The 26178-nt window shown below is 35.3% G+C and overlaps 7 protein-coding genes across 12 annotated transcripts in view; 2 read left to right on the top strand and 5 right to left on the bottom strand.

Moving 5' to 3' along the window:
- Positions 1 to 486: 486 nt before the first annotated feature.
- LOC110419754 (DEK domain-containing chromatin associated protein) lies at positions 487 to 6693 on the bottom strand. The gene is made up of 12 exons (XM_021432850.2): positions 6543 to 6693; positions 4883 to 5533; positions 4732 to 4765; positions 4292 to 4371; positions 3975 to 4034; positions 3666 to 3776; positions 2929 to 3009; positions 2778 to 2843; positions 2105 to 2567; positions 1812 to 1924; positions 1102 to 1132; positions 487 to 933 (listed from the first exon to the last, which is right to left on the bottom strand). The coding sequence occupies exons 2-12, from the start codon at positions 5450 to 5452 to the stop codon at positions 773 to 775; spliced, it is 1770 nt and encodes a 589-aa protein (XP_021288525.1). The 5' UTR covers positions 5453 to 5533; positions 6543 to 6693; the 3' UTR covers positions 487 to 772.
- Positions 6694 to 8147: 1454 nt separating this feature from the next.
- Positions 8148 to 10222, bottom strand: LOC110419533 (uncharacterized). The gene has a single exon (XM_021432623.2). It carries the CDS (start codon positions 9145 to 9147, stop codon positions 8413 to 8415), a length of 735 nt encoding a protein of 244 aa, XP_021288298.1. The 5' UTR covers positions 9148 to 10222; the 3' UTR covers positions 8148 to 8412.
- Positions 10223 to 11627: 1405 nt separating this feature from the next.
- LOC110419395 (Na-translocating NADH-quinone reductase subunit A) lies at positions 11628 to 14248 on the top strand. Its single transcript, XM_021432418.2, has 3 exons — positions 11628 to 11974; positions 13553 to 13650; positions 13768 to 14248. Exons 1-3 carry the CDS (start codon positions 11917 to 11919, stop codon positions 14047 to 14049), a joined length of 438 nt encoding a protein of 145 aa, XP_021288093.1. The 5' UTR covers positions 11628 to 11916; the 3' UTR covers positions 14050 to 14248.
- Positions 14249 to 14645: 397 nt separating this feature from the next.
- LOC110419567 (Pyridoxal-5'-phosphate-dependent enzyme family protein) lies at positions 14646 to 17468 on the bottom strand. The gene is made up of 6 exons (XM_021432662.2): positions 17168 to 17468; positions 16804 to 16878; positions 16330 to 16473; positions 15701 to 16090; positions 15384 to 15619; positions 14646 to 15159 (listed from the first exon to the last, which is right to left on the bottom strand). The coding sequence occupies exons 1-6, from the start codon at positions 17381 to 17383 to the stop codon at positions 14937 to 14939; spliced, it is 1284 nt and encodes a 427-aa protein (XP_021288337.1). The 5' UTR covers positions 17384 to 17468; the 3' UTR covers positions 14646 to 14936.
- Positions 17469 to 20108: 2640 nt separating this feature from the next.
- Positions 20109 to 20757, top strand: LOC110419819 (uncharacterized). Its single transcript, XM_089784151.1, has one exon. It carries the CDS (start codon positions 20319 to 20321, stop codon positions 20607 to 20609), a length of 291 nt encoding a protein of 96 aa, XP_089640277.1. The 5' UTR covers positions 20109 to 20318; the 3' UTR covers positions 20610 to 20757.
- A 1037-nt stretch (positions 20758 to 21794) lies between these two features.
- On the bottom strand, positions 21795 to 23530 carry LOC110419418 (two-pore potassium channel 1-like). Of its 5 annotated transcripts, none has more exons than XM_021432457.1 (3): positions 23517 to 23530; positions 22360 to 23279; positions 21795 to 22180 (listed from the first exon to the last, which is right to left on the bottom strand). In XM_021432457.1, exons 2-3 carry the CDS (start codon positions 23265 to 23267, stop codon positions 22039 to 22041), a joined length of 1050 nt encoding a protein of 349 aa, XP_021288132.1. In that variant the 5' UTR covers positions 23268 to 23279; positions 23517 to 23530; the 3' UTR covers positions 21795 to 22038. The 5 variants fall into 5 exon arrangements, with proteins under 5 accessions (XP_021288132.1, XP_021288127.1, XP_021288130.1 ...); XM_021432452.1 differs by lacking the exon at positions 23517 to 23530 and adding an exon at positions 23395 to 23516 and having other exon boundaries at positions 22360 to 23276; XM_021432455.1 differs by lacking the exon at positions 23517 to 23530 and adding an exon at positions 23441 to 23510 and having other exon boundaries at positions 22360 to 23276.
- A 738-nt stretch (positions 23531 to 24268) lies between these two features.
- Positions 24269 to 26178, bottom strand: part of LOC110419295 (two-pore potassium channel 1-like) — a 2672-nt gene continuing 762 nt past the window's right edge. For both annotated transcript variants that reach the window (XM_021432286.2, XM_021432287.2), the window contains exons 3-4: positions 24866 to 25805; positions 24269 to 24739 (exon numbers count right to left, since the gene is read on the bottom strand). In XM_021432286.2, coding sequence (XP_021287961.1) covers positions 24574 to 24739; positions 24866 to 25767 — 1068 coding nt within the window. In that variant the 5' untranslated portion in view covers positions 25768 to 25805 and the 3' untranslated portion in view covers positions 24269 to 24573. The remainder of the gene's footprint in view (positions 24740 to 24865; positions 25806 to 26178) is intronic.

Here is a 26178-nt window from a genome sequence, read left to right as displayed (position 1 = left end):
GGTGCAGATTCCATGGCAGGAATGTAGACAGATGATTTCATATGGATGGTCATAGATATCCGACCCGATAATATAGAATTTGAATACCTTATACTCGAAAGATAAATTTCGATAAAATTTTTAATACCCGTCTCGGATTCTAATATAGCTTTTAGTGAGATGCAATCCATGGACCCAAAACATCAAACATTTCAAGCCTGTCTAGTACAGGTCTGGAAACCAACTCAGCAATCACAGACTCTTCGAATCAAATGGGCTTCCTTTCCCAATTTTCCTGTTATTATTGCATTTCCACAAAAAGCAAAGATTATAGCACAGGGTGCTGTCAGTTATGATATTTAATGTGCAGCTCTATATCCAAATGGGATCCTAAAGGAATGGATCAAATGAACATGAAAAGAATCATCCAGCAATGAAATTAAAGGAAAAGGGAAGCAATACCTCAGTGATGAAGTATGCAACCAGGGGTTGGCATTACACTGGACAAAGAGAAGAACTGTGTTCTATAATTCAAAGTACTCAGTTTTCATATAGGAAAATTCCTACAGATCATGTTAATGGTGTACATAGCAGGCTGCAACCCTGCAGCACAGATGGGTAGCTCGAGCTCCTCTAGTATTTGATAAATGCTAATTTGCTCGCCGAAAAAGTTAAAAAAGCAACTAACAGTAAATTACAAGCTAGCCTTCTAAGTAACAGCTAAAAAGTACATATTGGCACAAGACATAAATAACTACACTATTTCCATGAGAGTTATTTTCCATCTTGTAGGTCAGGCTTCAACCTCTTGACCAGCAGATTGGTTTTCATCTTTCTCAGCATCACCTTCTCCATCTTCATCATCGGCTTCATCAGCTAGTTTGGTAAGCTCTTCCTGAATCATGAGCTTTATAGATGACTTCCTTGGGGTGAGGTCTGTATCAAATTGTCGAGCTGAAAGGTAGCAAACTCTCCATCAGGACATGCATAAAAGAATTTTGGCCAATATGCATGTTGGTTTCGCTCAAAAAGTGCTTTTTCACCGCACTTTTTGAGCCAACCAAAAGCACCTAAATATGTGGAAAAAGATCATTTGTTAGTGAGAAACTGAACGATGCATACCTAGTAGCTTCAGAATGTCCGTGAATGTCGCCTGCAGAAAAAAAAAAAAAACAACTTATGTTAGCTAGAACACTAGAACCAGAATCTACAAGGGAATGAAAACATTTTTCCTCCAAGCAAAAAAAAAGCGCAACAGAAATGCATAGATTAGATAAAACTTAAAAACACTTGAGATCCTTATATCTTATCTGCAATCAAATTGACCAAAAAGGATTAAGGTTGGTGTTTCAGAAAATTGAGTATCAAAAGCAAAGTCTGTCCATTAACATTTCCAAATCTACAAAGCAATGGAAAAGACTTTAAGCCCATTTCCACACTGGCAGTTTCAAGCAGATAGGCAGTATGTGCCAACCTCTCTGCAAATTTTTCCAGAACCAATTCTTTTGTAAAATGATTCAATATAAAACATCACTAGCAGCATTGAACTCAATGAAACCACTAAGAGTGTTTGGATTCATGGTTACATAATCAGATCAGACCAAATTAGTACTGATCCTCAGAGGTTATCCTACTTTTGAATTAGGTGGTGGATATTGCAATAATTGTTCATAGTAGCCTATTTAGCACTGAACCACAAAGTCCTGATAATTTGACTTTCCATTTCACAACCAAAATAGGCTTTGGAGTCAGAACCAGACCGAAACTGCTATTATGAAAAGTCTAGTAATGGATGCAACAACCGTAGGCAGATATTCACAGCAGATCTTTACCGTATTGAAGTCCACTTCCTTAAGAATCTCACAAATTGCATCCCTCAACTCATGATCACTTGGCTTCAATTTCTCCTCTTTAGCTTTGTCCTTCCCCTTTGCGACCTTTTTGCCTTAATAAATCCAGGAAAAGATAGCAGTATAAACACTCATATCCAAAAGCCTATCTTACCAAATTTTGCCACAAGCAACAATCATTTTTCAGTTTCCTTAACAAAAATAAACAACAAAGAAATTCTTCTTAACATAAAGTACAGACATGAAAAGAAATCAGAAAGGAGGCTAGTACTTACTGGTTTTCTCCTTGGAGGCAGATTTTGTTGGCGTAGAGGACTTTTCCTTAGTGACCTTCTCAGTTTTCTTCCTTGAAGACACCTTTGGACTTTTATCACTATCATCATCAGCCTTTGAGCTTTTAGATGTTGTTTTTGGAGTTCTTTTCTGTGGTGTACTAGACCTTTTAGGAACTGTGACTTTCTTGGGTTTAGCTCTTCCAGCAGATTCCTTCTTGCTGGATGATACCCTTGTACTCTTTTTCTTCTTCCCCACTTCTTCTTCAGATTCATCTTCAGATTCAATTTTCTCCTCACTTTCAGAATCTTCAGGCATCTCATCCTCAGATTTTTCTGTTATGCCATTTTCATTTTCCTCTTCTTCATTCTCTTCCTCTTCCTTTTCTTCTTCTTCAGACTCATCCTCCGAATCAGGTGCACTCTTTTTCCCTGATTTTGGAGTATCCTCACTCTTTTTTCGACTCTGCATAATACATCAAACAGAGGAATAAAACAAAAGAAATTAACTACAAAAAAACAAATGTAAAAGAAGGTAAAACTATATAATGACCCCTAGCAGAAAAAGATACTAAAATAGTAAGCTTCTATAAACATGGTAACCACAGGTGTAATGAAAAGCTGCAATGGTTAATCAAATATCATATATCTGATGCAAAAACAGAGAAACTAATACCTTTGTTGATCGCTTTGATGTGGTCCCAGACTTGATAACCCTTTTGCGCTTTTTACTCTTACTTGACTGGATAATAAATAGAAAATATAGGTTAGAAAAAAAGCATGTAAAAATGGAAACTTGGCAAAAGCTGCAGTTAAGGTTAAGAAACCTTTTCTTTTTCAGAAAGTAGAACAGTAGTCGTAGCATGAGGGGCCACCAAAAAGTCTATCAGCTTTGCAACGATATCTTCCTGCATGTCCATTTTAAGCATATTAACAACCATTAGAGATATTCAACTTCTTTACTAGCAAAATTATTATTACAATAAGGCTTGTGAAAGTAGTATTAACAAGCCCTCATATAAATAACACCAGACTTGGGTGGTGATACTAATTTTTAAACTGATTGCATCACCTTAATCAGAGTTTCTGAAAACTCCAAAGTCACCCCTACCCTTCTACTGAACCATAGTCCTAGTAAAAGGATATAATTCGTTATAACTGTTGCATTCCTAGATGGGCAAATTGATCAAATAAGTCTCAGCACTTTCCAACCTTTTAAAACTAATGACGTAATGAGGGTTTCCTCAACCGAAACAACAAAAAGTTTACTCTCTAGAAAAGGAAAACAAAAAAAAAAAGGGAAGAAGATTAACATAGATTTGTAATTTTATATACAAAAATGCTTGCCCACCCACTTTTTACTGCAAACTAGATGAGAACAGAACCTCATGACAAGCCTATATTAGTGTGCATACACACACACGGCTTTTATTGATCAATTTGCATGAATGTTGAAAAACTAACCACAAAGAATACATTCACAAATCAAACCGATGGCATGTCTACCATTTCGTTGAGATATAGGCAGAATTAAAGCACAAATTACAGTAGTAATTCAACAAACCTTCCTCGTGGTAGCCTTCATTATTGGTATGTCAAGCACATCACAGAACTCCAGCAACTTCTCTTTATTACACTTGTCAAACTTATCTTTTACTTTAGTTTTTTGTTTTTCCTGCAATTATCACAACATTTGAGTGAGATAAGCAAAGAAAAAATCTATAATGCACTAATATCAACTAATTACAAGTTAACCATACAGCCCACTTAAACTACAAACATCCTAAAAGGTTAAAGCCCAGAAGTGCAATTCCTACAGAGAAATCAATTATATATCATGAAAACTCTGCTTCTTAATTTAACAACCTCTTACCTCATTTTCATGCCACACAAAACCAGAAAATCGGGATATATTACTCTTAATCTGAACTGCCTGCAAGAGCAAGAATGTAAGTCTCATAAACTGAAAGCAAAATCAGCAACGTACATCTGCAGCAGCCCAAAACCGTCCTATCATAGTTTCTTTGCAAACACACATGCCAAATCTCATGCACACATGTACCATTAGAGACTCTGTTTATGCATGATTGTATGCTTGATACACCCTTATCATCATATTAAGAGAATAAAAAGAGAAATGAAAAATGCTGGATAGAAACAAACAAAAATATTTGACAGCAATCAAATTACCTTCCCTCTCCTTCCAAAGAGAATGGTATGAAGCAGTCTGAAAGTGTCATCAGATTTCCGTCTAGACAACTTGAAGGCCACTGCAGAAGATACCATTGCAGATGTCATTTTACTCAACTCATTGAACTGGAGTAATATCAAATGCCTAGAACATAGTTAGTTGTAACAGAAAAGGAGTTCCAATGTACATTCAAGGAACTTGGCAGAAATTAAGGGAAGAACACAATCAAACTAAAGAAACAGCATCCTGAGGTTCATTTGGATATACCATGTTTTGATGACAATGCAAAGAGAATGAATTCAGTAATGAACAATGATAGAAGAAATGAGCTTTTAAGATTTACAACTATAACATCAAACAAACCGTAGGATATTGTCTGCATAAAGGATACAGGACATCAAACAAATAATTGAAGTAATATAAGAAATAAAGAACACACCATTAGGAATGTCTTTGAGCGGAGTACCACGGCCCTGCAATTGCCAAAGCAACCTATTATTTCCATGGACTTTCAAAATACAGAATCTAAACATAACAGAATTCTTAATCATTAAAAAACGGATAGCAAAGAAAGAAAGGAAAAAAAAAACCTTTTCAATTTGGAATTCCTTAGAAGCATCTTTGTCAATAGACGCAACTAGCCGTTCAACAGATTTACGCTCCCGCACAGGGCGATCTGTAAGAGGAGTTCTTTGCTCTGGCTCCTTCTTCTCCATCTTTTTTGCCTTCCCTTTCACTTTCTCCCCAGCATTTTGATTTTTCCCACGCTTCTTTGAACCTTTTTTCTCCTTGCTCTCTTTAGCCTTCTGTTCTTCTTCCTCTTCTTCTTTCAACCCATCTTTCTGCTGCACCTCATCTTTGTTTTCCTCCTTTTCATCTTTCTTGTCATTTTCTTTTGGATCAGTTTCTTCTTCCATTACTTCCATTTTGGGTTCCTCCTTTTCTTCTTTTTCCAATTCTTCTTTGCTTTCCTCATCTTCCTTGACTTGTTGGTCTTCATCCATCTTCTCAGTCTCAACTTTCTTATCTTCTTCCATTTCCTTTACCCCATTATTTTCTTCCTCTGTTTTCTCAGCTACAGCTTCACCAGATTTTTCCGGCAGAGAAGTCCCATTAGCCACTGGCTCAAGGACTTCAGCCTTTGTTTCTTCTTCACCCATACCCAATCCAATTCAAAGTAAATGCTTTGTATGGAACCACTTCTTTCCCTTGCCTTCCAAAATTGTAGGATTAACAAAAGGCTGCAGAAACCAAATAAAAAATTTATAACAACAATTAAAAAAAATTAATTGCACTCAAGACAAAAGAAGCATTAAACAGGCACTACCACTCACCAACAAACACCACACCCCCGACTCGAAACACAAAAATTGAAATTTTCCAATGAAAATTTGAATAATACTTAATACATTAGCAAACAATTGGCTCATTAAACATCTCCAATATTTGCAGCCATCATAAATTTGTAAAGAGAATTTTCTGCTGAAATCATTTCACATGACAAAAGAAATTACTTTTCCATGCGCAATAAAATTCTCCTAAGCTTGGCATAGTATACAATGAGCAAACAACTGTAACCAAGAAAAACAGTTGCACTCTCCATGTGAGAAAAACATAAACCACAAGGAACATTCAACTTAAGGTAAAAAAAAAAATCTTTTACATTGAATTGAGCAACAGAGAAGCAAACAGAATTCAACCAATCTACCATAAAAATAAAAATAAAAACTTTCCCAGACTAAAATTTAAGTAAAAAAAACATGCATTATTGGAGATCCACATGAGCTTGAACATGTTCAAAAACATAGAAAAACCAAAACTTGACTCATAAAAATCCCCTGTTACTAAGATTAAAAGAGAAAGGACAACTTCGTGTTTTTGCTTTTGTACCAACACAAATCATAAATCCTAGTCTAACATGGCTAGAAACAGAGTCTATTAAGCTTAATTTCATGTAATATTCCATTTTGAACCAGAAAAAAACAAATTCCCAAATCCAAAAAATTGAAAATTCCTCTTCATTTCCCACATTTTTTCCGCCACAAGTCAAATTCCCACAAAAAAAACACCCACTTAAAAAAGCCCCAAAAAATTCAAAAATTTCAAAACATTGACATCCAAAACCGTAACTTTTTAGCAAACCAAGCGTAAAACACCAAAAAAAAAACCCACAGAAATCCCCAAAACATACAAAATTAAGAACTAATTACCAAATATAAGCTTCGAAATCGAAGAAAAGAGAAAACTTACAGTGATTTACGAGCTGTTTACCACGATTCCGAAAGCTTGACAGAGCAGAGAGTCTTCAAAGTTTGGATTTTTAATTTTATTTTCAATTTTGGGGGAAAACAAATCAGCTTCAATTTTTTCAAAGTCCCGGACTTGAAACCCGGATTTTAAATGCAGTTAAGTGAACTGCCACGTCGGACGGGGGGAACTGTCAGAAAAGTGGGGTGAAATTCGAGATGGGAAGCCATGGGACGGCTCCGATCTTGTTTAGTTCTTCTGGATGTAAATCCAACGGCAGAGATTTTCGTTTCGAGGTATCTTGGAAGTTGAGGGGCCCACTTTTTGCGGGTTGTGGGTGGGGCCAATGTTGTGAAGAAAATTGCGGGCTGATTTTAATATTTTTTTCTTGTTTTAACTCAAATTTTTCCTTTTTTTATTAAGTAAATAGGAGAATATTGTAAATAAAATTATTAATTTAAATTAATCGAATTCAATGGATTTGGATCCATAGATTTCAAATATTAATATTAATCATAAATAATTATTAAATTGATTTCCATATACATCATATTGATGCTTGAAAACGATTAAATGCATATGTTTTATACCGTAATTAAATGCACGAATGAAAAAAAAATAAAATTGACCCATTACTTTAAAAAAAAGAATTTACATATAAATTAGTTACACTATCGATTTTTATTTCAATAAAGATTATTGTTAAAGCTGATAAAAGTTCCAAATTTTTACTATTTGAATTAGAGATAAAATTTGTATACTCGATTTAGGATTTATATAAATAAAAGCGTTTAATTCGTGACAAATGTCTAAGGTGATTAATTTATATTTTATATAAGATTAAGATCTAACTTTTTTAAGCAAACCACGTGCTACATAGACGGTCTTGCATATTAATTAAAGCATATATTATAGAATGATTTGCAATTAATATCCTTTGGTGACACTTCAAATAATTAAATTAATTGCATTAAAAAAAGTATAGAAATATTTAATTAAATTAATTGCAGAACTACTCGGGCAATGCCTTGGTTGGCCGAGTTGATTACGAAGAAATAAAACGGTCGGGCCTTAAAAGGCTTTTCATCCTTAAGATGTTGGGGCCTCAAATCATGTAAATTTAAGATCAAATGGGATTTTAGCCCAAGTTGATTAAATTTTTTTGGGGAATTTTTTTAGGGTTTTTGAAATCGATTAAGGTTTTAAATACGAAAATCACTCAATGCAATTATTATTGTGAAATCAATTTCAAGAGAAATTAGTAAACTTTTTTCTTTAAAGACCCAACATTAAAATAACACATATATACTTCTAAAAAGGTCGAGATTAAGTAGAATAACTTAATCTAGACGTCACGATAAAATATAAACGATGACGAAGAAAACCCAAATTTTAAAATGGCTTTAAATATTTTTTTTACATGACCAATTATAAAATCAAATATGCCATTCTTCCACCATCATAATAAATTGATTCCTTTTTAAGTATATTAAAGAGCACTTTGGGGCTTATTTTGTGCCAAATGGACCACAAAGAAATTAGAGGAAAAGAAAAAATGTCTCTTTCACTTCACATACAAGAAAGGAAAAAGAACTTGAAAATTGCCCAAATGGATTCCATTCCATGAGAAAAAGAGAACCAACAGCAATTATGCCAATGCAATATAAGTCAAATTGGTTCATACTTTTGGTGTTATAGTGTTTGTCAAAAAGAGTACACATGCTCTAAAAAGGAGGCTAAGGTTCATGATAAAAAGCCAAGTTTATAGCCAAAAAAGAAGGTAGGGAAGTTCATGATAATGAAATATAACAAATAAAAAGCCTAAAAGCTAAATTAATTCTAGATTTAAACATCAAACTGTTGAGATCAAAATTTAAGCTTCAATTTCAAACCTTGGGCATTTGATGGAGCCAATGGAAATGTCAATTTCAATTAGATTTTCTTCCTCATTTACCTCATTGATTTCTGCCGAGAAATCAACAAGGTCTTGCTGCTGCTTGAAAATGGATTCTGGCAAGAAAGGTGGCAGGTTGGACTGCAGATTTGGTGGTGGTACCACTTTTGGTTCTGATTCAGCATTGCCTGGAATGGCAATTTCAATGAGCCCTTCTTCTTCTTCTTCATCTGCTGAGACTGAATCATCTGAGATTTCAGGATTTTGTTCTGCATTATTACCTGGGATCATCCAGTTTAGATCAAGATTTGAACTTGACCCTGAATCATCACTGCTTTCACTGTCTGAAGTCGATCCTAGTGATTTGACTTGAAAATCATCATGCACGATGCCAATACCAGCTTCTTGGGCAGCAGCATTAGATTCTGGAGGAACACTTTCTATCACTGGCTGCAACACTTTCTCTTCAGCTTCACCCTCAGACAGGTCTTTGGAAACTGGGTTCTCTTCCAAAACCACCACACTTCTCTTCTTGTTTGTGAGTGTGACCAAGAAAATTGTCGATGAAACCAAGATTGTGATTGTAAAAAGGATAGAACAGAACCCCAAACCAATGAAACTAGTCAAAACTATAGAAGGAACAAGGAGTGCAACACAAAATTTACAGAAAGGGAGAACAGATTTGAAGAGCTTGGTTTCTAGCATGTTCAACATCAAAGATTTGCAGAAAAAGGATGTGAACAGACAGATCACTGAGTTAGGCCACAAGACAAACAAAGGGTAGGCTGGAGAATAAAGTATATCAGATTAGGATAATCAGAATTTATCCTGATAGAGAAAAAGCTAAGGTATCAGTTGAGGTTTGGGCTCTTTCATTATCTTTAGCAGTGCTATCTTTTCTCATAAAAATATAAGAGAACTTGAATTGGAAAGAAGTTGAGAGCATTCAGTCTTATGATTAGAAAAGAGATCAGCAGATGAATGCTAGCAGTTGCTTGTTACCTGATCTGTAGCAGGGATAGAACTTGGTTTCTTTGGCTTTACACTGAAGCCAGTATCCTCTCTCACTCCTACACTTAACACCTGAGCCTTGTGTAATTTATAAAACCAAACTGCTTTTGTTCTTATCCGAAACCTGATTCTCTTCAGAAAAGCAAAACTGTGGTTTTCGTTTTTTTTGAAGTAACCTCAAAAAGCGTTGGAATTGCCAAGTGCATGTGCAACACCAGTGTTCATCACATGGCAGTATAAAATTCATAAAAACTGAGAAAATCCCATTAACATGAAAAATTCAAAGAAAAAACAAAAATACTACACTATGTGGGAGAATGGTACTCTTTCTCTGTCAGTCTTCTGTTCGTTTTGATTTTGGAGGGGAAAGGCTCCTTTTCACTTTCTCACTGTCTATCCTTTGCCAGCAAAAAAGATCAGATCAAATACCCACAGGAGAGAAAGAACAGTGCAAAATATCCACATCTTCTGAATAGTGAGCCCAAATGGTACCAAAACAATCCAGCTTAGAGAAAATTTCTACAGGTCTTTTTTAAAAAAAAAACAAAAACCCTGAAATTTTGTCAGGTAGTCAATGATCAAAACCAACAGTAATCAGTAATCATGACACATTTTTTCACCCATTTTCTTTTGTCTGCAATAAAACCCATCAAGATGCAATGATGTTAGTCCATTTTCTGCTGCTGCTACCACTGCTGCATGCCCTCCAAAGCCTTAATGGAAGCCCATTGCATTTTGAAGAGATCCTTTTGGCTGGTAATGCTAGGTATCCCATCCCCATTCCTCTCTTCTGCTGCTCACAGACACCACACAGCTCGCAGCATTAGCAAGGAAGACCAGGTGCATAGAACATTAAATGCATGTGGACAGAAACTTAATTTGATTCCTTTCCACCCCCCATGATTAAAACCTCAACTAAATCCAAATCAATTCTACCTACTAAAGATAACGAAGATATCTACTTGAGCATATAATGCAAATCAAATTTTTGGAGTACTAATAAGAGGGAATCTTCTCTGTTCCTAGACTTACTCATATACGTTAAAAAGTTGATTCAACCTGTTAATCTCAAATTTACTTGTGAATATCTCCAATAATTTCACATCAGCTTTTTAATCATGGTACTCAAAAACATTGAAAACCTCACCTGCCCCATTAAGTGCTATTTCCATATTAACCAGCTCATTAGTTAATTGAGGTACATGTGACCTGTCATGTGAATGATTGGGTTTTGAACAAGTTCTACTCACAATGGCAAACAGACGTCAACAGAAGTGAAAGAAACAATGTTTTTGTTTTTCTTCCCTTCTTTCTTAATCAACACTACAGACTTTCAGGTTATACAGACCTGCAATACCCCAAAAAAAATATATTAAAAATGGGAATACTTGGATTATAAGAGTAAGGGCAGTCAAAGTGTCCTAAACTAGGTCAAAATAGCATGGGTTCTTGTGTTGGCAGTCAAAGATGAAACTAAGATATTGCCATTGTACGTTTGTCACTGTCTTTTCCTTTTCCTAGAAAACAAAAAATGGGTAGGAAGGGATTGTCCATGAGGTTTTGCCCATGACCATAATCTGGTTGTTTGTATTTTTTTTAACCTCAAATCTTCCAAGGGGAGTTAGCTTTGCTCAATGTAGAACAACCAAAAACCTAGAATTACATTCTTTGTCAATCTCACATTAGTTGTTTACCGGAATACAATTGCGAATTTAAATGTTTATATCATTTTTAATTTATAAGATTTAAATAAAATCAATTAAAATAGATATTATTTCAGAAGTTAATGATAAATCATGACACTAGTTCTACACTAGATTGCTTTATCGAAAAATGAAAGCAACAGATTAAGTTTCAAATTATGATTTGTATTTAATGATAGATGTATGTATTAATTTTGTATTATGATATTGACATTAGAAAATATGATCTTATTCTCTTTCATTGCTCAAATAAAATTTAACAAAATAATATCAATCGAGTTGTATGTTTCAAAAATTTTTTATTTAGATTTTAAATTATTATCTTACATAGTGTATAAAAAACCATATTTTACTAAAAAAATTTTAAAATTATGAAAAGTTAAAAAAAAATTTCAATTATAAATAAAAAAAATTAATTTTTTTGAGGGTAGTATGGAGAATTTGTTGAGCATACACAAGAAATACAGAAAAGGAAAAGGAGGCAAATCTAACGCTACCAAAAGCCCAAACCTTTTCTAGGGTTAGGGTTTTTAATTTCTGTGTATAACTTTCCACAAAATCCATAAAAAATACAACAAAAATATATAAAAAAAGAAGGGAATAAAGTTCCCATATTTGCAGATTCTTCTTTGGCTTCGATATATTCCAAAGCTTTCTCCTTTACGTTTTGGTCTTGGGATTTGTGCTGCTGATTTATTGTTGATCTCTCTTTTCTCTCTTTGGGCTTTGCTGCCCTTTGGCCATTGAAATCCATGATCTTCAGCACCCCATGGACCCATCTCCAGTGCACACCACTCCTTCACTCCATGAACAAGAAGATGAGTGGGGTATATTCACTCTCTGTCTCTCTCTCTCTCTCCCCCCACCCCCTTGTGACTTGTTTGTTTGTTTCCTGGGAAATTTCTGATAAATGTGGAGAATTTTGGATCTTTGTGCTAAAAATCTAATTTTATAAGTGGGTTTTTATCTGATTTTAATTTGTAGATATGGCTTTTTTAGATTGTAGTGATATATGTGAGAGAATTGGGTGTTTGAGTTTGTTGTCATTGGAGAATTCCTTTGTGAGCATGATTAACTATGACTTGGGGCTATATTTGGTATTTGTTATTATCTATATTAGCTCTCTTTGTGTGTTGGTTTTGTTTTTGATTGGTGGGCATGCTGTTCTGTTTAGTCTGGTAAAGTTTAACTGGTTGAGTTCATATTTTGATTGGGGGATGGTGATCTGTTTATTGATTGAGCCACATTGAGTTGAGGATTATGCATTTTAAACCTTCATTAGCATCCTATAGAAGCAACTTGTATTGTTCTTTATTGCTTTAGTGGATTTCTGGTTGCCTTTGCATAGAAGTGATGATCTTATGCAGAAGGCTATTTGTTTTGCTAATTAAGAGGCATTTGAAGGTTACAATAAACTAGAATTGGAGTTCCATGAAGTTTTACTTTGTGTAGGATATGAGTATGAGGCTCAGAAGTTAGAGAATTGATAACTGGTACCTCTTGGATAAACTGAGAAACTGACAAGAAAGCTTGTTAATATAACAGTTTACCTTGCATCAATCTAGTTGAGATTCTTTCTGCCTTTTTGTCAAGTTACATTTCTACCACTTCCCTTTCCTGATTTTGCTTTTGTAGATATAACTTGTATGCATTATCTTAAAGTTTTCAGTTCTAAACATTAGTTCCTTAGTTAGTTTTTATTGCTTTTGGTGTCTTGAATTAGCTGGTTTAGAACAAGGTGATGGTAAACACAAATGCAATTATGTTTTCCCCCCTCACTTTCTAATTTGTAATTGCTTGAAGTTCGTTTAGTCCAGTTCCTTCATCTTGTATCTGTATATGCTGCTGATTTTATGTGGCTTCAACTATTTTGTTGCTTTGATATTCCCATGGCACCATTCCTTCTTTTGGTGCACAATGAAGTTGACACAATTCCATCACCGTTAAGTGATTAATTCCTTCATTTTGTGGCAGGTCAAATTTTGTATATCTATAATGGAATGAAACACTTTAGTGATTTCCCTTTTGACAATGAATGAAATACCACTATGTCTTGTAACATTATAAAAGATGGCTGTGCTAAGTGGCCTCTTTTAAAGGGGTGGCTCCTAGAGTTAGCGAGGGGCTGTCTAAACCTCCTTGTCAGTGATTGATTTCTCTCATGTTGTCGCTGTATTGCTGGTCCTTGTCAGTAGAGAGGGAAGGAGTTATATACTCCTTTCAGTCCCCAATGAATTGAGTGAATTTTTCTTTGTTGAAATCTTATAGAATCATCTCTGTTAGTGTGCTAAAATATTGTTTAATTATAAGTCCTTCTGTTTAGAAATGATTTTCTCATTGAAATTGATTGAGATGAAGCTGACTATCCTTATGTTAATGTCTTGCTTCATGATGTTTTTCTTTAGACACTGATGGATTTGTGATTCCAAGCTTGGGAATTGAAGAATCGGATAAAAATAAAGCTGATGCTTCAGAAGTAGAATCATCAAAACCTCCTTCACAGGTCAATTACATATGTATATCTGTAGATGTCAAGACTGATTTGTTTGGAGCTTTTGTCCTATCTTGTTTACAGATATACACTAAGATGTAGACAATGTTCATCTTTTGGCTTGTGCAGACTAAAATAGAAGAGAACATCTACTTGGGACCACACGGTGCTCCTCCTTCACAATCAAGGCAGCAAGAGCTGAATCAGTCCAGTCGAAGGCAACGATTTAAACAGAAACTGAAAGAAGCTGATAGAAGGATCAGTGGGACAGGGCGGGAAAATAAGGTGGAAAATTTGAGAGAGCTTGTAGGTGCTGGGAAGGCAAGCTCCAACATGTCCAAGGGTTCTCCCAGGGATTGGCTAGACCCACATTGTAATGAGGCACAGTTTGATAAGTGGTACCCCCAGTGAGTGGAGTTTTCCTTAGATTACGATATTTATCAAGTGCGAAGTTTGACTTGTTGGCACCAATTATTGTAAGTCTTTGTATTGTTGGAGGCAAGGGAGTTATCGAGGTTATGTATTTTGACAATAATCCATCAAGCCGGCCATTTGGTTTCAGTACTAAAGCAGAAGATATTGAAGTCAATTTTAAGTTCTTTTACTCCAATTTTCTGGTCTATCTTGTGCCAACATACATCTTGGTATTTGATGGACCTTATCAGGATCACTATAACAAGGAATTCTCGCATTCACTCTCATTTTACTTTTGTGTTCTTCATTAACTATGAATTCGGGTGGTGAGGGAGAAGAGGGGTTAGTTCCTCACATTTGTTAAACATAGTTTCAGATGAAATTGAAGATGTGCCTAACATGGTCTTCCCATTCTTGAAGAAAGTTTGAGGAAGATAATTGTACTTGAGAACATGATAAATGTGTGTAGCCAGTAATAAGGGATTATAAGTTTAGCGTCATCAACAAAAGTTGTGTAAAAACAGTCTTTGGCACTCCAAATTTAACAGTTCTAACAGCATAACTGAAGCGCAAAAGTAACAAAACAGCACTTGTATAGGTGTAACTATTCATTATAAGTTAAGGGTTTCAAAATTGTTTGTCAAAGCAGTTTCCATGGAACTAATGAATTCCTCTTTGGGGATAAAGAATGGTTATCAACCTAAGCACTAAGTGTTAAAACTAAAATCCCTAAGCTTCAATCCTTACACAAGGTCATTTCCAAAAAATGAAGGTTACTTTGGCTGAGTGACTTCTGAAACTTTCATCAACAAGCATGGCCTAGATATGCCTCCTGAACTGACAGGGAAAGCTTGAAAGAACCTAAGCCAACATCTGAGCAGGGTTCATTTGATGCTCATGAACTCTAATCCAGTTGCAGTAGGTGTCAATCCATACTGTGACAGATACTTGGCATCATAAAATTTGCTTAGATGCCTCATCCCACTGTCACATAGAATGGTTACAATGGTGTGGCCAGGGCCGAGAGCCTTTGCCACTCTAACAGCTCCAACACAGTTCATGGCTGAAGAACTCCCAAGAAAGAGCCCGTCATTCCTCAAAAGGAACCTGAAATGTCAAGCAGGTATAAGATTAGAAGCCCAAAGCCAAGCAAACATTCTAACCACAAAAGAATAGGCAGAGTCTAAGGAGATAATGTCAGATTCAACATTTGACAAGACAACATCATCCAGGCACAATTTCGATCCCCAAAGTTTGTATGTTTTCATCCTTTCAATGATGTGGGAAACAAAAATGCCAAAGAGAACACATATAAAAGATGATAGACTGACCTTGACATTTCAACAGCCTCCTTATCTGTGCCTCGGAAAGCCCCATCGAGCTTTGCCATCATAAAATTTTGAGTCAATCTGTTGATTCCAATCCCTTCTGTTATGGTGTCAAATGGATTCTTAAGCCTTCGTCCTTCAGCTTCCTCTTTAGTGTACATGACTCCCCTTGTTACCTTATTGAACAAACCAGAACCAGGAGGATCTATCAAGAAGCACTTGATGTTCTGATTCTTCTCCTGTCCAAACATTTAATAGTTAAGTTAGTCCCCTCATATAAATATGTACAAAATGGTTGAAAAGAGGTTATAAATTTCTACCTGGAGAAACTTCGAAACTCCAGCCACAGTGCCACCAGTGCCTGCAGCTGCAACAAATGCATCTAGACTGCCACCAGTCTGCTCCCAAATCTCTGGCCCTGTACCCTCATAGTGGGCCCTGAAGTTCGCCAAGTTTTCAAATTGATCAGCAAAGAATCCACCATTACAATGACTCAAGAAACCTGGATTTTCTTTCTCCTGGTCAGGTCTGCAACCATTTATTTGATCCTGGTCTTTGCCATCCACTTGGCTGGCCTTTTTATTCTGTGCTGCTAATTCATTTGCTTCTAGCGCCCTCCTCCTAGCAACATTAACATAATGGTCTTTGTGTGTAATCGATACTGGTCTTACCCTTTCGACAGTAGCTCCCAGTGCTTCAAGTATTTGAGACTAAAGAGATGTTTGAAAGTGACAAAATCGATTAGAGTATGTTGCAATACATCGAAAATGTAAAGAAAAAGAAAATGCCACATGCAGAAGAGACAGAAGTGTCTGTATGAGTAAGTATACATTTCTAAAGCCTAGCATATATCCTTTCAATCCTAAATGAGAATTCAACAGTACTTGCAAGAATCACATAAATGTAATTGTCCAAGGAAGGTCTTCGTCCCAGCACATTTTATGCATACCTTCTCAATAGCAACATCATCAGGGATGACTACATGACATTTGCATCCATAGGCAGGAGCCACTGTGGCAAGGCTAATTGCAGTACTCCCAGCACTTCCTTCAGTGACTACTCCACCTGGAGCTAGCTCACCTGATTCCAGAGCCTATATTGTGCCAGAATCCGGAAAGTATAAGCAAACAAAAACTGGTTAACAAACAGAACTGCCAAGACTAATCATTTACAAACTCTAGACAAATATCAAGCATAAGCTATCATGCAATTGTGAAAAACATTAACTCCCCAAAGTTTTAAAAAGGTATAAAGACACAGGGAATTCAATTCTCACACTATGGCTTAAAGTGCTATGATTCAAATGCAAGCTTTTAATGTGAAGCAAGGACTTATCATACATGATGGAAAGAAAAGTCATGATACCAAGTGGCAAGTGCATCACAGCTTGAATGGTTCTTTGTGTTTCAATTCTATAAATTACCTCCTCAATGATTTTCACAGCAACTCTATCTTTCACACTTCCTCCAGGATTCAGAAACTCACACTTGCCAAGAATCTGAAAAGCCAAAAAGAAACTAAAGAATAAATTAAAACTGTAGAGGTAAGCCTTTTTCCTAGTACATGTGCATGAAGATGGGAAGAAATTTATCTCAAAAGCAGAGAAGATTAAGGTGACCAATTCAAACAAATGACTTAAGAGACATGATTGAAGACACCCAAAGATCAAAATCAGACTAAAGCACAAAAGAAGACTGCAAACAGAAGGGAAAGATATTATTCATGTACCAAAATCAATCAAAAAAGATAGAATCTTCTGAAGAAAGACAGAGAGAGATGAAAGTAACCTCACAGCCAGTGGCTTCAGACAGGCAGTTGATACGAATCAAAGGGGTGTTACCAATGGCATCAACAACCCCACTTCTTTGCTTTTTCTTCTTGTCGGAGTGAAGGGTCGAATTGGTTTTTTTGGAGAAGAGGAAGTAAGAGAAGACAGCCATGGAAACGGAGATAGCTACCGCAACGACAACAGCGCCTGTGGTTGTTCTTACAGGCGCCGCCATTGTGGCGGTTCGATCACTAGACTTCAAACTGAAGGAACCGTCAAAACACAGACCAGTTAGTTCAGGACATGGGTGTTCGCTTGGATTGGTTGTCTACCTGTCCCTGCTGTTTGCAAATTCTAATAATAAAGTAATTCCATTAATTATAGGTAACTTAATTTTTAATTAACTACAATCAAATTTTAGAAAAATTTCATAACTTCTAATGGAACTCATAAGCTAGTACTTTAATTTACCCGAATTGTTAATAATATACATAAAAACAAATATATAATATGATACATTAAAGTCAAATTTTAAAAAAATTATATTAATGTCTAACGCCATTGAGAAATAAATATCTTAGTTAATTTATTCGAATTATATACTATATGTTAGTTTTCTTCATATTTTTGAACTTGTGGTCAATCGTAATTAATTTTATCCACATTGTGTATATGATATGTCAGTTTCCTTCATATTTTTTGATTCATAGTCTCGTTCGTATTTATATTTGGCAATTATATGTGCTATCTTGCTTACGTAATTAGTTGACATGGAAGTTTCGATAAAAATCTTAATTTGAATTTGAGTAATAAAGAATTAAATAAGAAGGAAGACAAAAAGGAAGAACGATGATGGTGGAGTTAGGGTTTGTTTTAAAGAGAGAATAATTGAGGTCGATGTGAGGAAAAGAGAGAGAAATAAGGAAAAAAAAAGGGTTTATATGTTATGGTTAGATTTTAGTATTTAATGGGTAGAAATTTTATAAATAATCAAAGTTAATTTTATTTAAAAAAATTATTCGATTATATTTATTGACGTGAAATAACTAATATCGAACGAGCAATTAGTATTTTCAGCATAAATGCCACCTAATCTAATGCTATTTACAGCAGATAGGAAATTCTATGAATCCTTCTTCTTTTTTTTTCCATTCTTATAAAAATCAAAATTAATTTTACTTTGATTACATTTGAAGAATTCATAATCTTTTTGGTGCATTAGGTCCAAGTGAGGAATGCAGACTGAAATAATTGATATTTGACACATTGCTAATGCCAGTCAATAAAGGATAACATGATCAAAATAATGTCATGTTCCTTATCTACTTTTAACTTTTCTCCCAAATCCTTTTGACAAGTTTCTCATATAAACCAACCTCCCATGAATGGCTGTCACTTCATTGGTTTTGGTTCTTTTAACTTTTGCAAGCAATACCCTTAATAGGATTCCTCGGGAGTGGTTGATGAAGTTATCTTCAAATTTCTCAAACCTTGACAAGAAAATTTTGGAAAGGTTGGTTTTCAAGAGTTAATCCTGCATTTTGAATTAAGATTATCGTGTTTCATATCTTAATTTTAAAAAGTTAATTTTAAGTTTTAAAGTCTGTAATTCTCTTTTATCATTGTAGGAAATAATAACGGATTTGACAATTAAGTGAATATTGATTTAAATTATCGTATTTTGTATCTTAATTTTGAGAAATTTATTTGAAGATTTAAATCTGTAATTTTCTTTTACCATTACAAGAAATAATGACAGACTTGACAGTTAAATGAATTTGAATTAAAATTATCGTGTTCTATATCTTAATTTTAAAAAATTGATTTCAAGTTTTCTTTTACCATATTGCAGGAAACAATAACAGAGTTAACAATTTTAAACACTATCCATTCATTAACATAACACGATAACAACATAGAATTAAACGAATTTATATTAAAATTGTTGTGTTTAGTGAGTCTAAACCTCCCAATCCAGGGGATCAAAGAACCCATAATTTTAAAATGTTGGTCAGAACCAGATCTAGTAAAAGATGGGTTTTTTTTTTTTTTTTAATTTTATTTTTGTTCTGAAAGTGGAATAAATTCAGGCCTTGGGTTACTGCAAACCATATGCTGTTGGATCTTATCTTGGTCACAAGCTTACAAAAACTTTAGTTAAAGCTAAATGCAGTATCATTTTGAAAAAATACAAAGTAGCCGACAATTTCAGTGAAAGGACAAAGGATCTGTGTGCCATTGACATTAATTTTTACCGTTGAAATGTCCCATGCACCCCCCCCTACTTTTGAATTCTACCTACTTACCTCTTTTTTCTTTCTATTTTCCTTTATTTTTGAGTACTAATTCACTTTCAAAAGACTTGAAAGCCTTTGGTTTAGGGCAAGATATCAAATTTTTTTTAGTAAGTTTTGGTGATCAATTTGAAGCCTTTAAAATGGTTTCACTTCTTTTTGTTTTTCCTTCAATTTTTTTTGCCTTAATTTTCATAAAAATCAAATAAATATAAATATTTGAAGATAAATAAACAAACCCATTAATCAAATGTTCGAAAAAAAATGTATAGTTTCGATTTTGGCATGCCTTGCTCTCAATTGGTGATACTTAATGATGAAATCAAGAGCCTAGATTATACATTTTTGTGTCAAAATTGAAATAAATTTTCTAGAAAGTTATGAACCATGTATGCTTCCTACACCATTGACATGCAAAAATATATAGACAAAAGAGTCAAGTGTATAAAGGAAATTCCTTCCACCCTTAGACTAAAAAGGTGTAAAAGAAAGCATAAACACACATTAGTTAAAGTTATATTTAACTAGATTAATAAAAAAATTAAAAATTTTAAAAAATATCAATTATTGATTTATAAAAAATAAAAAACTATAATATTATTTTTATAAAAAATTACATTCTTAACTTCATTTCACTTTTACAATTTAAGAGAAAAAGCCCATCACTTTCCTCCTTCCGGTAGAGAATCTCTTTGTCTTTCTCTTTCTCTTCTTCCTCCTCTCTCCCTTTAAAGGAAAACAAAGGACCAACCCTTTCTTCCTTCTCTTCTTCTTCTTCTTCTTCCTCCTCTCTCCCTTTAAAGGAAAACAAAGGACCAACCCTTTCTTCCTTCTCTTCTTCTTCTTCTTCTTCTCTCTCTGTCTCTCTGAAAAACCATGGAGATCCCACAAAAGCTGCTCAAGTTCAAGTACCCCATTATCTTTTCCCTCACCCTTTCCCTCACCCTTTCTTCCCTTGTCATTCTGGCACCTTCTTTCCTCACCATTTTGACCTACTTCTGGCCGCTCTTCCTCTCCACCGCCCTCTTCCTTGTAGCTGTCGTCTTCTTCGGCAAGACCTCTGCTCACACCGGCTCTGACTCTCCGGCAGCCAAGCCCGGTGAAGGCCTCCTTGACTATGTTGCTGGCCAACCGGAACTCACCGTTGACAGTTACAAGTCTGAGTAGAAACTTTTCTCTTTGTCATAGTGTAATCTCTAACTCTCTCTCTCTCTCTTTTGCTGTAACTTCTCTTTTCCTTTCCCCCTTCTGTTCTCTCTGAACTGTACATTTTGGGAGGAAGAACAGTAATAATAATAATTACTAGTTAGTGTTATTTTTTCACTGTTTTTTAACTTTCCGTTTTCCTAATATGAGAATGAATGATTGAAAGATTTATTGAGAAATTCCCTCATTCCTAAGTCATGATTGTGATTTGATAGGGACTGAATTAGGATCTAATTTTTAATTTAAAATGCAAGATGATAAAGAAAAAAAAAGCTAATTCTTGAATTCAAGGTATTTTAATAATTTTATTAAAAGAAATTAATGATATAATTTTTAACAGAAATCGAAATTATTTGAAAAAGTATTAATTGAAGAAAAAAAATCTCAAGATGTCACGTGAAAAGAATTAAAATTACGATGTATTTAGGTTGAATTTATGATTTTTTATAATATTGTTTTTAATATTTAGGGTTTGTTGATATAATATAATGTAAAATGTTAACATCAATCATGCCTCGGGTGGAGGGCCATTATTAAGGAATTGATGTTTGCTTATTTTTGGAGCAACTAATTTCCAATTGAATTCGAAGACCCACCTGAGGATTTCATTATTCCAATTGAATTCGAAGACCCGCTTGAGGGTTTCAGGTTGACTAAAAATAGTAAGTTAATTGACCTTTTGAATTAAATAAAACAAATTTCATTGTTCAATTACCCACTTAATTTTTTTTTTTTTAGCTTTAACAAATTTTATGAATTTTACGATGGTCTTGGGAAACTCTACAAGAGGGATTCATTGTGATCAAATAGGTATTGGGACCACTGTTTAAATGGACCCCTTTTAACAATTATTGTTGATTTGAACAATCATTCATTCATTTTCTTTATCTTGATGTAACATGATCGAAATTTCGAGATAACTAAATAATACATAAAAATTATGAAAAAAATTAAACATTTTGGTATTATTAAATATGTATAACAGTTATTGACAAATTACATATAACGTATTAAAAAATAGATGAAAGTTACGGAAAATAATCATATTTTGAGATTTCGGATTTCAATAATTTTTGGAATTTGTGTTTCATTATGGGATTTTGTTTTTTTGGAGAATTTGGGAATTTTATCAAAGAGGTTTGCTAGTTTTATGAGATAAACCCATTATTATTCCAACAAAATTACATGTAATTAAGGTACGTTCAACCTTCAAAACATAGGTACCATGCGTGCTGTTCTTCTTTACAAAATACTCAGGGGTGGCCTAGCTAGTTATAGCTTCCAAAGGAGGAGTATTTCAACCTGGGGGAAAGGTTGAATATTATGATAAGAGAAGATCTAAATTCTTTGAAGACACTAGTACAATTGATATTCTTTTTGATGGAAATCATCACTTCTTTTGGGATGAATCCGACTGAAGATCAACATCAAGATCCTTGGTCACATTATCAATACCCTTCATGGCAATTGAGATATCTTCTTGCTTGATCTTTCCCATCTCTTTTAGTTTGTATATAATGAAATCAGCAGCCCTGTAAAAAAACAAAAGAACCAAGGATTCTGATACTGTTAGATGATTGTCTCTTATGTATATGCTTTGCTTATTTGTGTACAATTCACGATCCTGAATACAAGATTTCTCTTGTAATTTATGGAAGCTATATATCAGCAAAACCGGTTTCATTTGAGCAAGGAGATCTTAGTATCTTACCCATAAACCTGGTCGTTTTCAGGATTATCAGCTGCTTCCAGGTCTTTCTTGGCAATGGTGTTGCTAGTAAGAACCCACTTGACTAGTTTCTTGGTTTCGATATCTGTATACACCTCTGCAATGTAGAGAAACAGCTGGCCTAAACAGGAAGTACCTGTGGAAATCCAAACTACACCAAACATGCGTCCGAACTCACTGGAGAAGCTCTCATCTCCAAACCCGACGGTTGTCATGGTGCTGCAAGCACAGTAGATTGCATCAGTGAAATCCATTCCTTCGACTGTAACCAGGACGAAGATCCCTAAGACGAAATGCACCGCCATGGCAATCAACGATATCAGGCACTTGGTGTAGTCTATTTTCAGGTTCTCGATCTCCTTCATGGCTTCCGTCGGACCCAGTTTTTTAGACAGCTGCAGGGCGTTAACCAGCACCATCTGCTGCTTCACGACCAAGTAACTTGCAGCTATTTTCACTACTATCCCGACCAGGCACATTCCTATGGTTATGAAAATGCTGCAAACCAGTTGGGAGAGGAAACTGTGAGGAACGAGGTCGCCATAGCCGACCGTGGTCATTGTCACCACGCACAGGTAAAGAGAATCGATGAAATCGTTCGTTTTATGCCCTCTGATGTGGTTCTTGAGTGCGTAAAAGCTCATCGTGCCGACGCCCATGTAGATACCAAAGTAGATCCCCAGCCTCTTAATGTCCGGGCAATCTGTCCGAAAAGTGATCGGAGGGGTGCAATTTGCAGCTGCGGGAGTGGTTTTGCAACTCTGAGAGCTTGTTTTCTCGGGAGCATTTTCATCATTTGTTAAGGTTGGAGAGCCTGCAGCCATTGGCAGCTTGGCCTTCTTTGCAGCATTGGAGGCCATTGCAATGATTGAGTTGAAGTGACCCAGCATTTAGACCACCTGCTACAACCATCACAACATAGAATTTCATAGTTATAATACTTAGTGGTAGACATGTAAATAACTTCAGAGAGCTAGAAAATAGAAGAAATCTAGCTATTGAAAGTATACTAAATACCAGCAAATGGCTCAACAGACAAAGCGTTAAAATAGAAATCTGGTACCAAGCTTGGGTTCTTCACAAACAATGCTGAGAAGAAGGCCTTGGGAAGTTTTAAGCGGGAGAGAGAGGAGACTTACTAGATGGAAGCAAGTGGGAAATTCAATATAAAGTGCTTACAAGGAGAGTGAATTTGGGTTCCAAACACATTGGAAAGTTCCTGGAAGATTCCAAGCTGATGTCTTTTTCCGTTGCAGGACTTTGATTTTGCAGCTTGAAGTGAAAAGAGCTTTGCCTATTTTTTTGCTTAAGTGCCAGATTAGGGGAAGTTTCGCATACCAATCCAAAAATGCTGTATTTCAATAGTTCATGAGAGCCTTGATAAGTCTATGCCAAGTCGACATGTTTGATCTTAATTTTACAAAATATGATTGAAATCTACAAGCTTATGTTTTTAAGCAGCAGATATTAGCTACAAGAATAAAAGCTGATGAGAGTACATTCAGATTCTTTTCATGTTTGTTTTCAGGATTTACTGTAGTTTTTTCCCCGTAGATTTCAATGGATCTTTGTGGCCTGAAAATACAGAAAACAAAGTTGATTCTTCATCACAATTGCTGGGAATTGTTGCGTTTCTTCGCAGTTGATGCCACAAATTGACATACAGAACTGCTTTTGATATTTGGCCTTTGATATTTGAGCATGAAATGGCTTGCCATCTAAGTTTAGAACTTGTTTACATAACAAGCTTCTCAATATTTACCTTGAAATGAAAGTCACATCTTATTATGTAAACAGATAAAGAGTTCAATGTCAATAATCATTCTTGCTTATTGTAATCTAACTATTTACAATTATGGTACTATTAAACTACGAAACCATTACAATACTATTAAGTCAAGTTTCCAGAACAGGGGAATCACAGTGTGCAGTGGCTTAGAACAAGTTTCTGGCCCATCCTGAAGGATTAATGCTTCTATGAATCCAAGGGAAAATTCAAAATGTTGATGTTTCTTTTAGTTCCTAGCTCAGCAAAAATATGTATATTGACAGAGTGAAAAGAAGTTCAATACAACTTGTTTAAATCCGATTTGTCATTCGAATTACAGATTTGGAGAATAGCTCTAAGATTATTCACCTTGTTCCGCTATAGATGCTGGCTAATGATAACATTTTTTTTTTATCTGTATATGGTTTCTATGACCTCCTAGTTTCAACTGATTGAGCTAGATTTATATCAGATGCAGACAAGGTTCCCGACTGATCAACATCAAGTTCCTCGAATTCCTCCATGATAAGTGAAATATCTTCTTGGCAAATCTTCCCCATCTCTTTAAGTTTGAATAGAACAAACTCAGCAGCTCTGTAGAAATGAAACAAAGAAAAAGGGAAAGATGTTAATAAGCCGCTAACACCTGTGTAAATAAAAGAAGATTATGATGGAACTGCACATCACAGAATCTTAGCTCATAATCTGCAAATCTCTTACCCAACAACACCATCATCATCAAGATCAGCTGCCTCCAAATCCACATTAGTCATTCTTCGGCTAAGAACCCACTTTACCAGTGCTCTCTGTCTCTTCTCTGTATTTAGCTCGGCAATGTAGAGGAAAAACTGAGCCAAGCAAATAGTACCAGCTAAGATCCAAAATATAGCAAAAATACGGCCCCCTTCGGTTGAAAAGCTTTTATCTCCATAGCCTAAGGTTGTGATGGTAGAACAAACGCAATAGAATGCATCAATTAGGTCTAAATTCTCAACTTTTGATAGGAAGATAGTACCGGTTAATATAAGCACAATGAGCAGGCTCAAGGCCATATAAAACTTGTATTTCATCCTGTTGTTTTCAATCTCCTTTAGAATCTCAAGTTGACCAACTTTTTGATGCATATGTAAGGCTTTAACCAGCAATGTTTCTTGCTTCTCTACCAAGTAATCTGCAGCTTTGCTCAGTACAAGCCCAATCAGAGCCATTCCTGTGAAGACGAAAGCACAGGCTAGTAGTTTTGTAAGGTTGCTGTTAGGAACCAGGTCTCCATATCCAACAGTTGTCATTGTAACAACACAGAAATAAACTGCATCAAGAATCCCATTTGTTTTCTCCCCTCTGATTTGGTTCCTAACCGTATAGAAGCAAATGGTGCCTACACCTAAGTATACTGTCAAGAATATGGCTACCTTCTTAAAACTTGGGTGAAGACTCCCGAAAATGGACTCGGAATGTGGGAGTGAAGCATTGCCTTTGATGCCACAAGGACCAAACTCTGCTAAAGGAGCACTTCTAACACGTCGAAGTCTTCTTATCCTTGGTGCATCCCCATTACTCTTTTGACTTGTCGAAGTTGCTGATCCTGATAGCAAAGGCTGGTTTGCACCATTACAGGCCATTAGGAAGATTCAGCAGACATAAATCACTACAAGAAGCCCTGCAATAACCAGATACATAGATTTCAAATCAACCAAACTCTCAAATTATGCAAATAGCCCAATTGTTTGCAAACAAACTGGAATCGAAAATGTGCATCTGGCATTAGGAAGTACAAGGCTACCAGCCTTTCAATTAAAAAAGGGAGTAAGTGAGACACTGAAACCAACCCAGCAGCACGGCTCTTTGATCTGCTAATTATCATGTGATCTTTTCTTGTTTTTTTGTTTAGAAGTCGATCTACTCAACCTCCAAATTCTGAAGTTTCATGCAATTACAGATAACATTTTGGATTTAACTGAATTCATCCCAATTGAGTTGCTGTTCTTAAACCAAATCCTCTTTAAATCCATGAGGAGTAGAAGCATCCAAAA

This window comes from Theobroma umbraticum, unplaced genomic scaffold (assembly GCF_002168275.2).
Source record: "Theobroma umbraticum cultivar Fairchild unplaced genomic scaffold, ASM216827v3 scaffold_67.0, whole genome shotgun sequence".
Taxonomy (NCBI): Eukaryota; Viridiplantae; Streptophyta; class Magnoliopsida; order Malvales; family Malvaceae; genus Theobroma; species Theobroma umbraticum.
Note: the sequence above shows the minus strand (reverse complement) of the source record. Positions and strands in the feature narration are given on the sequence as shown.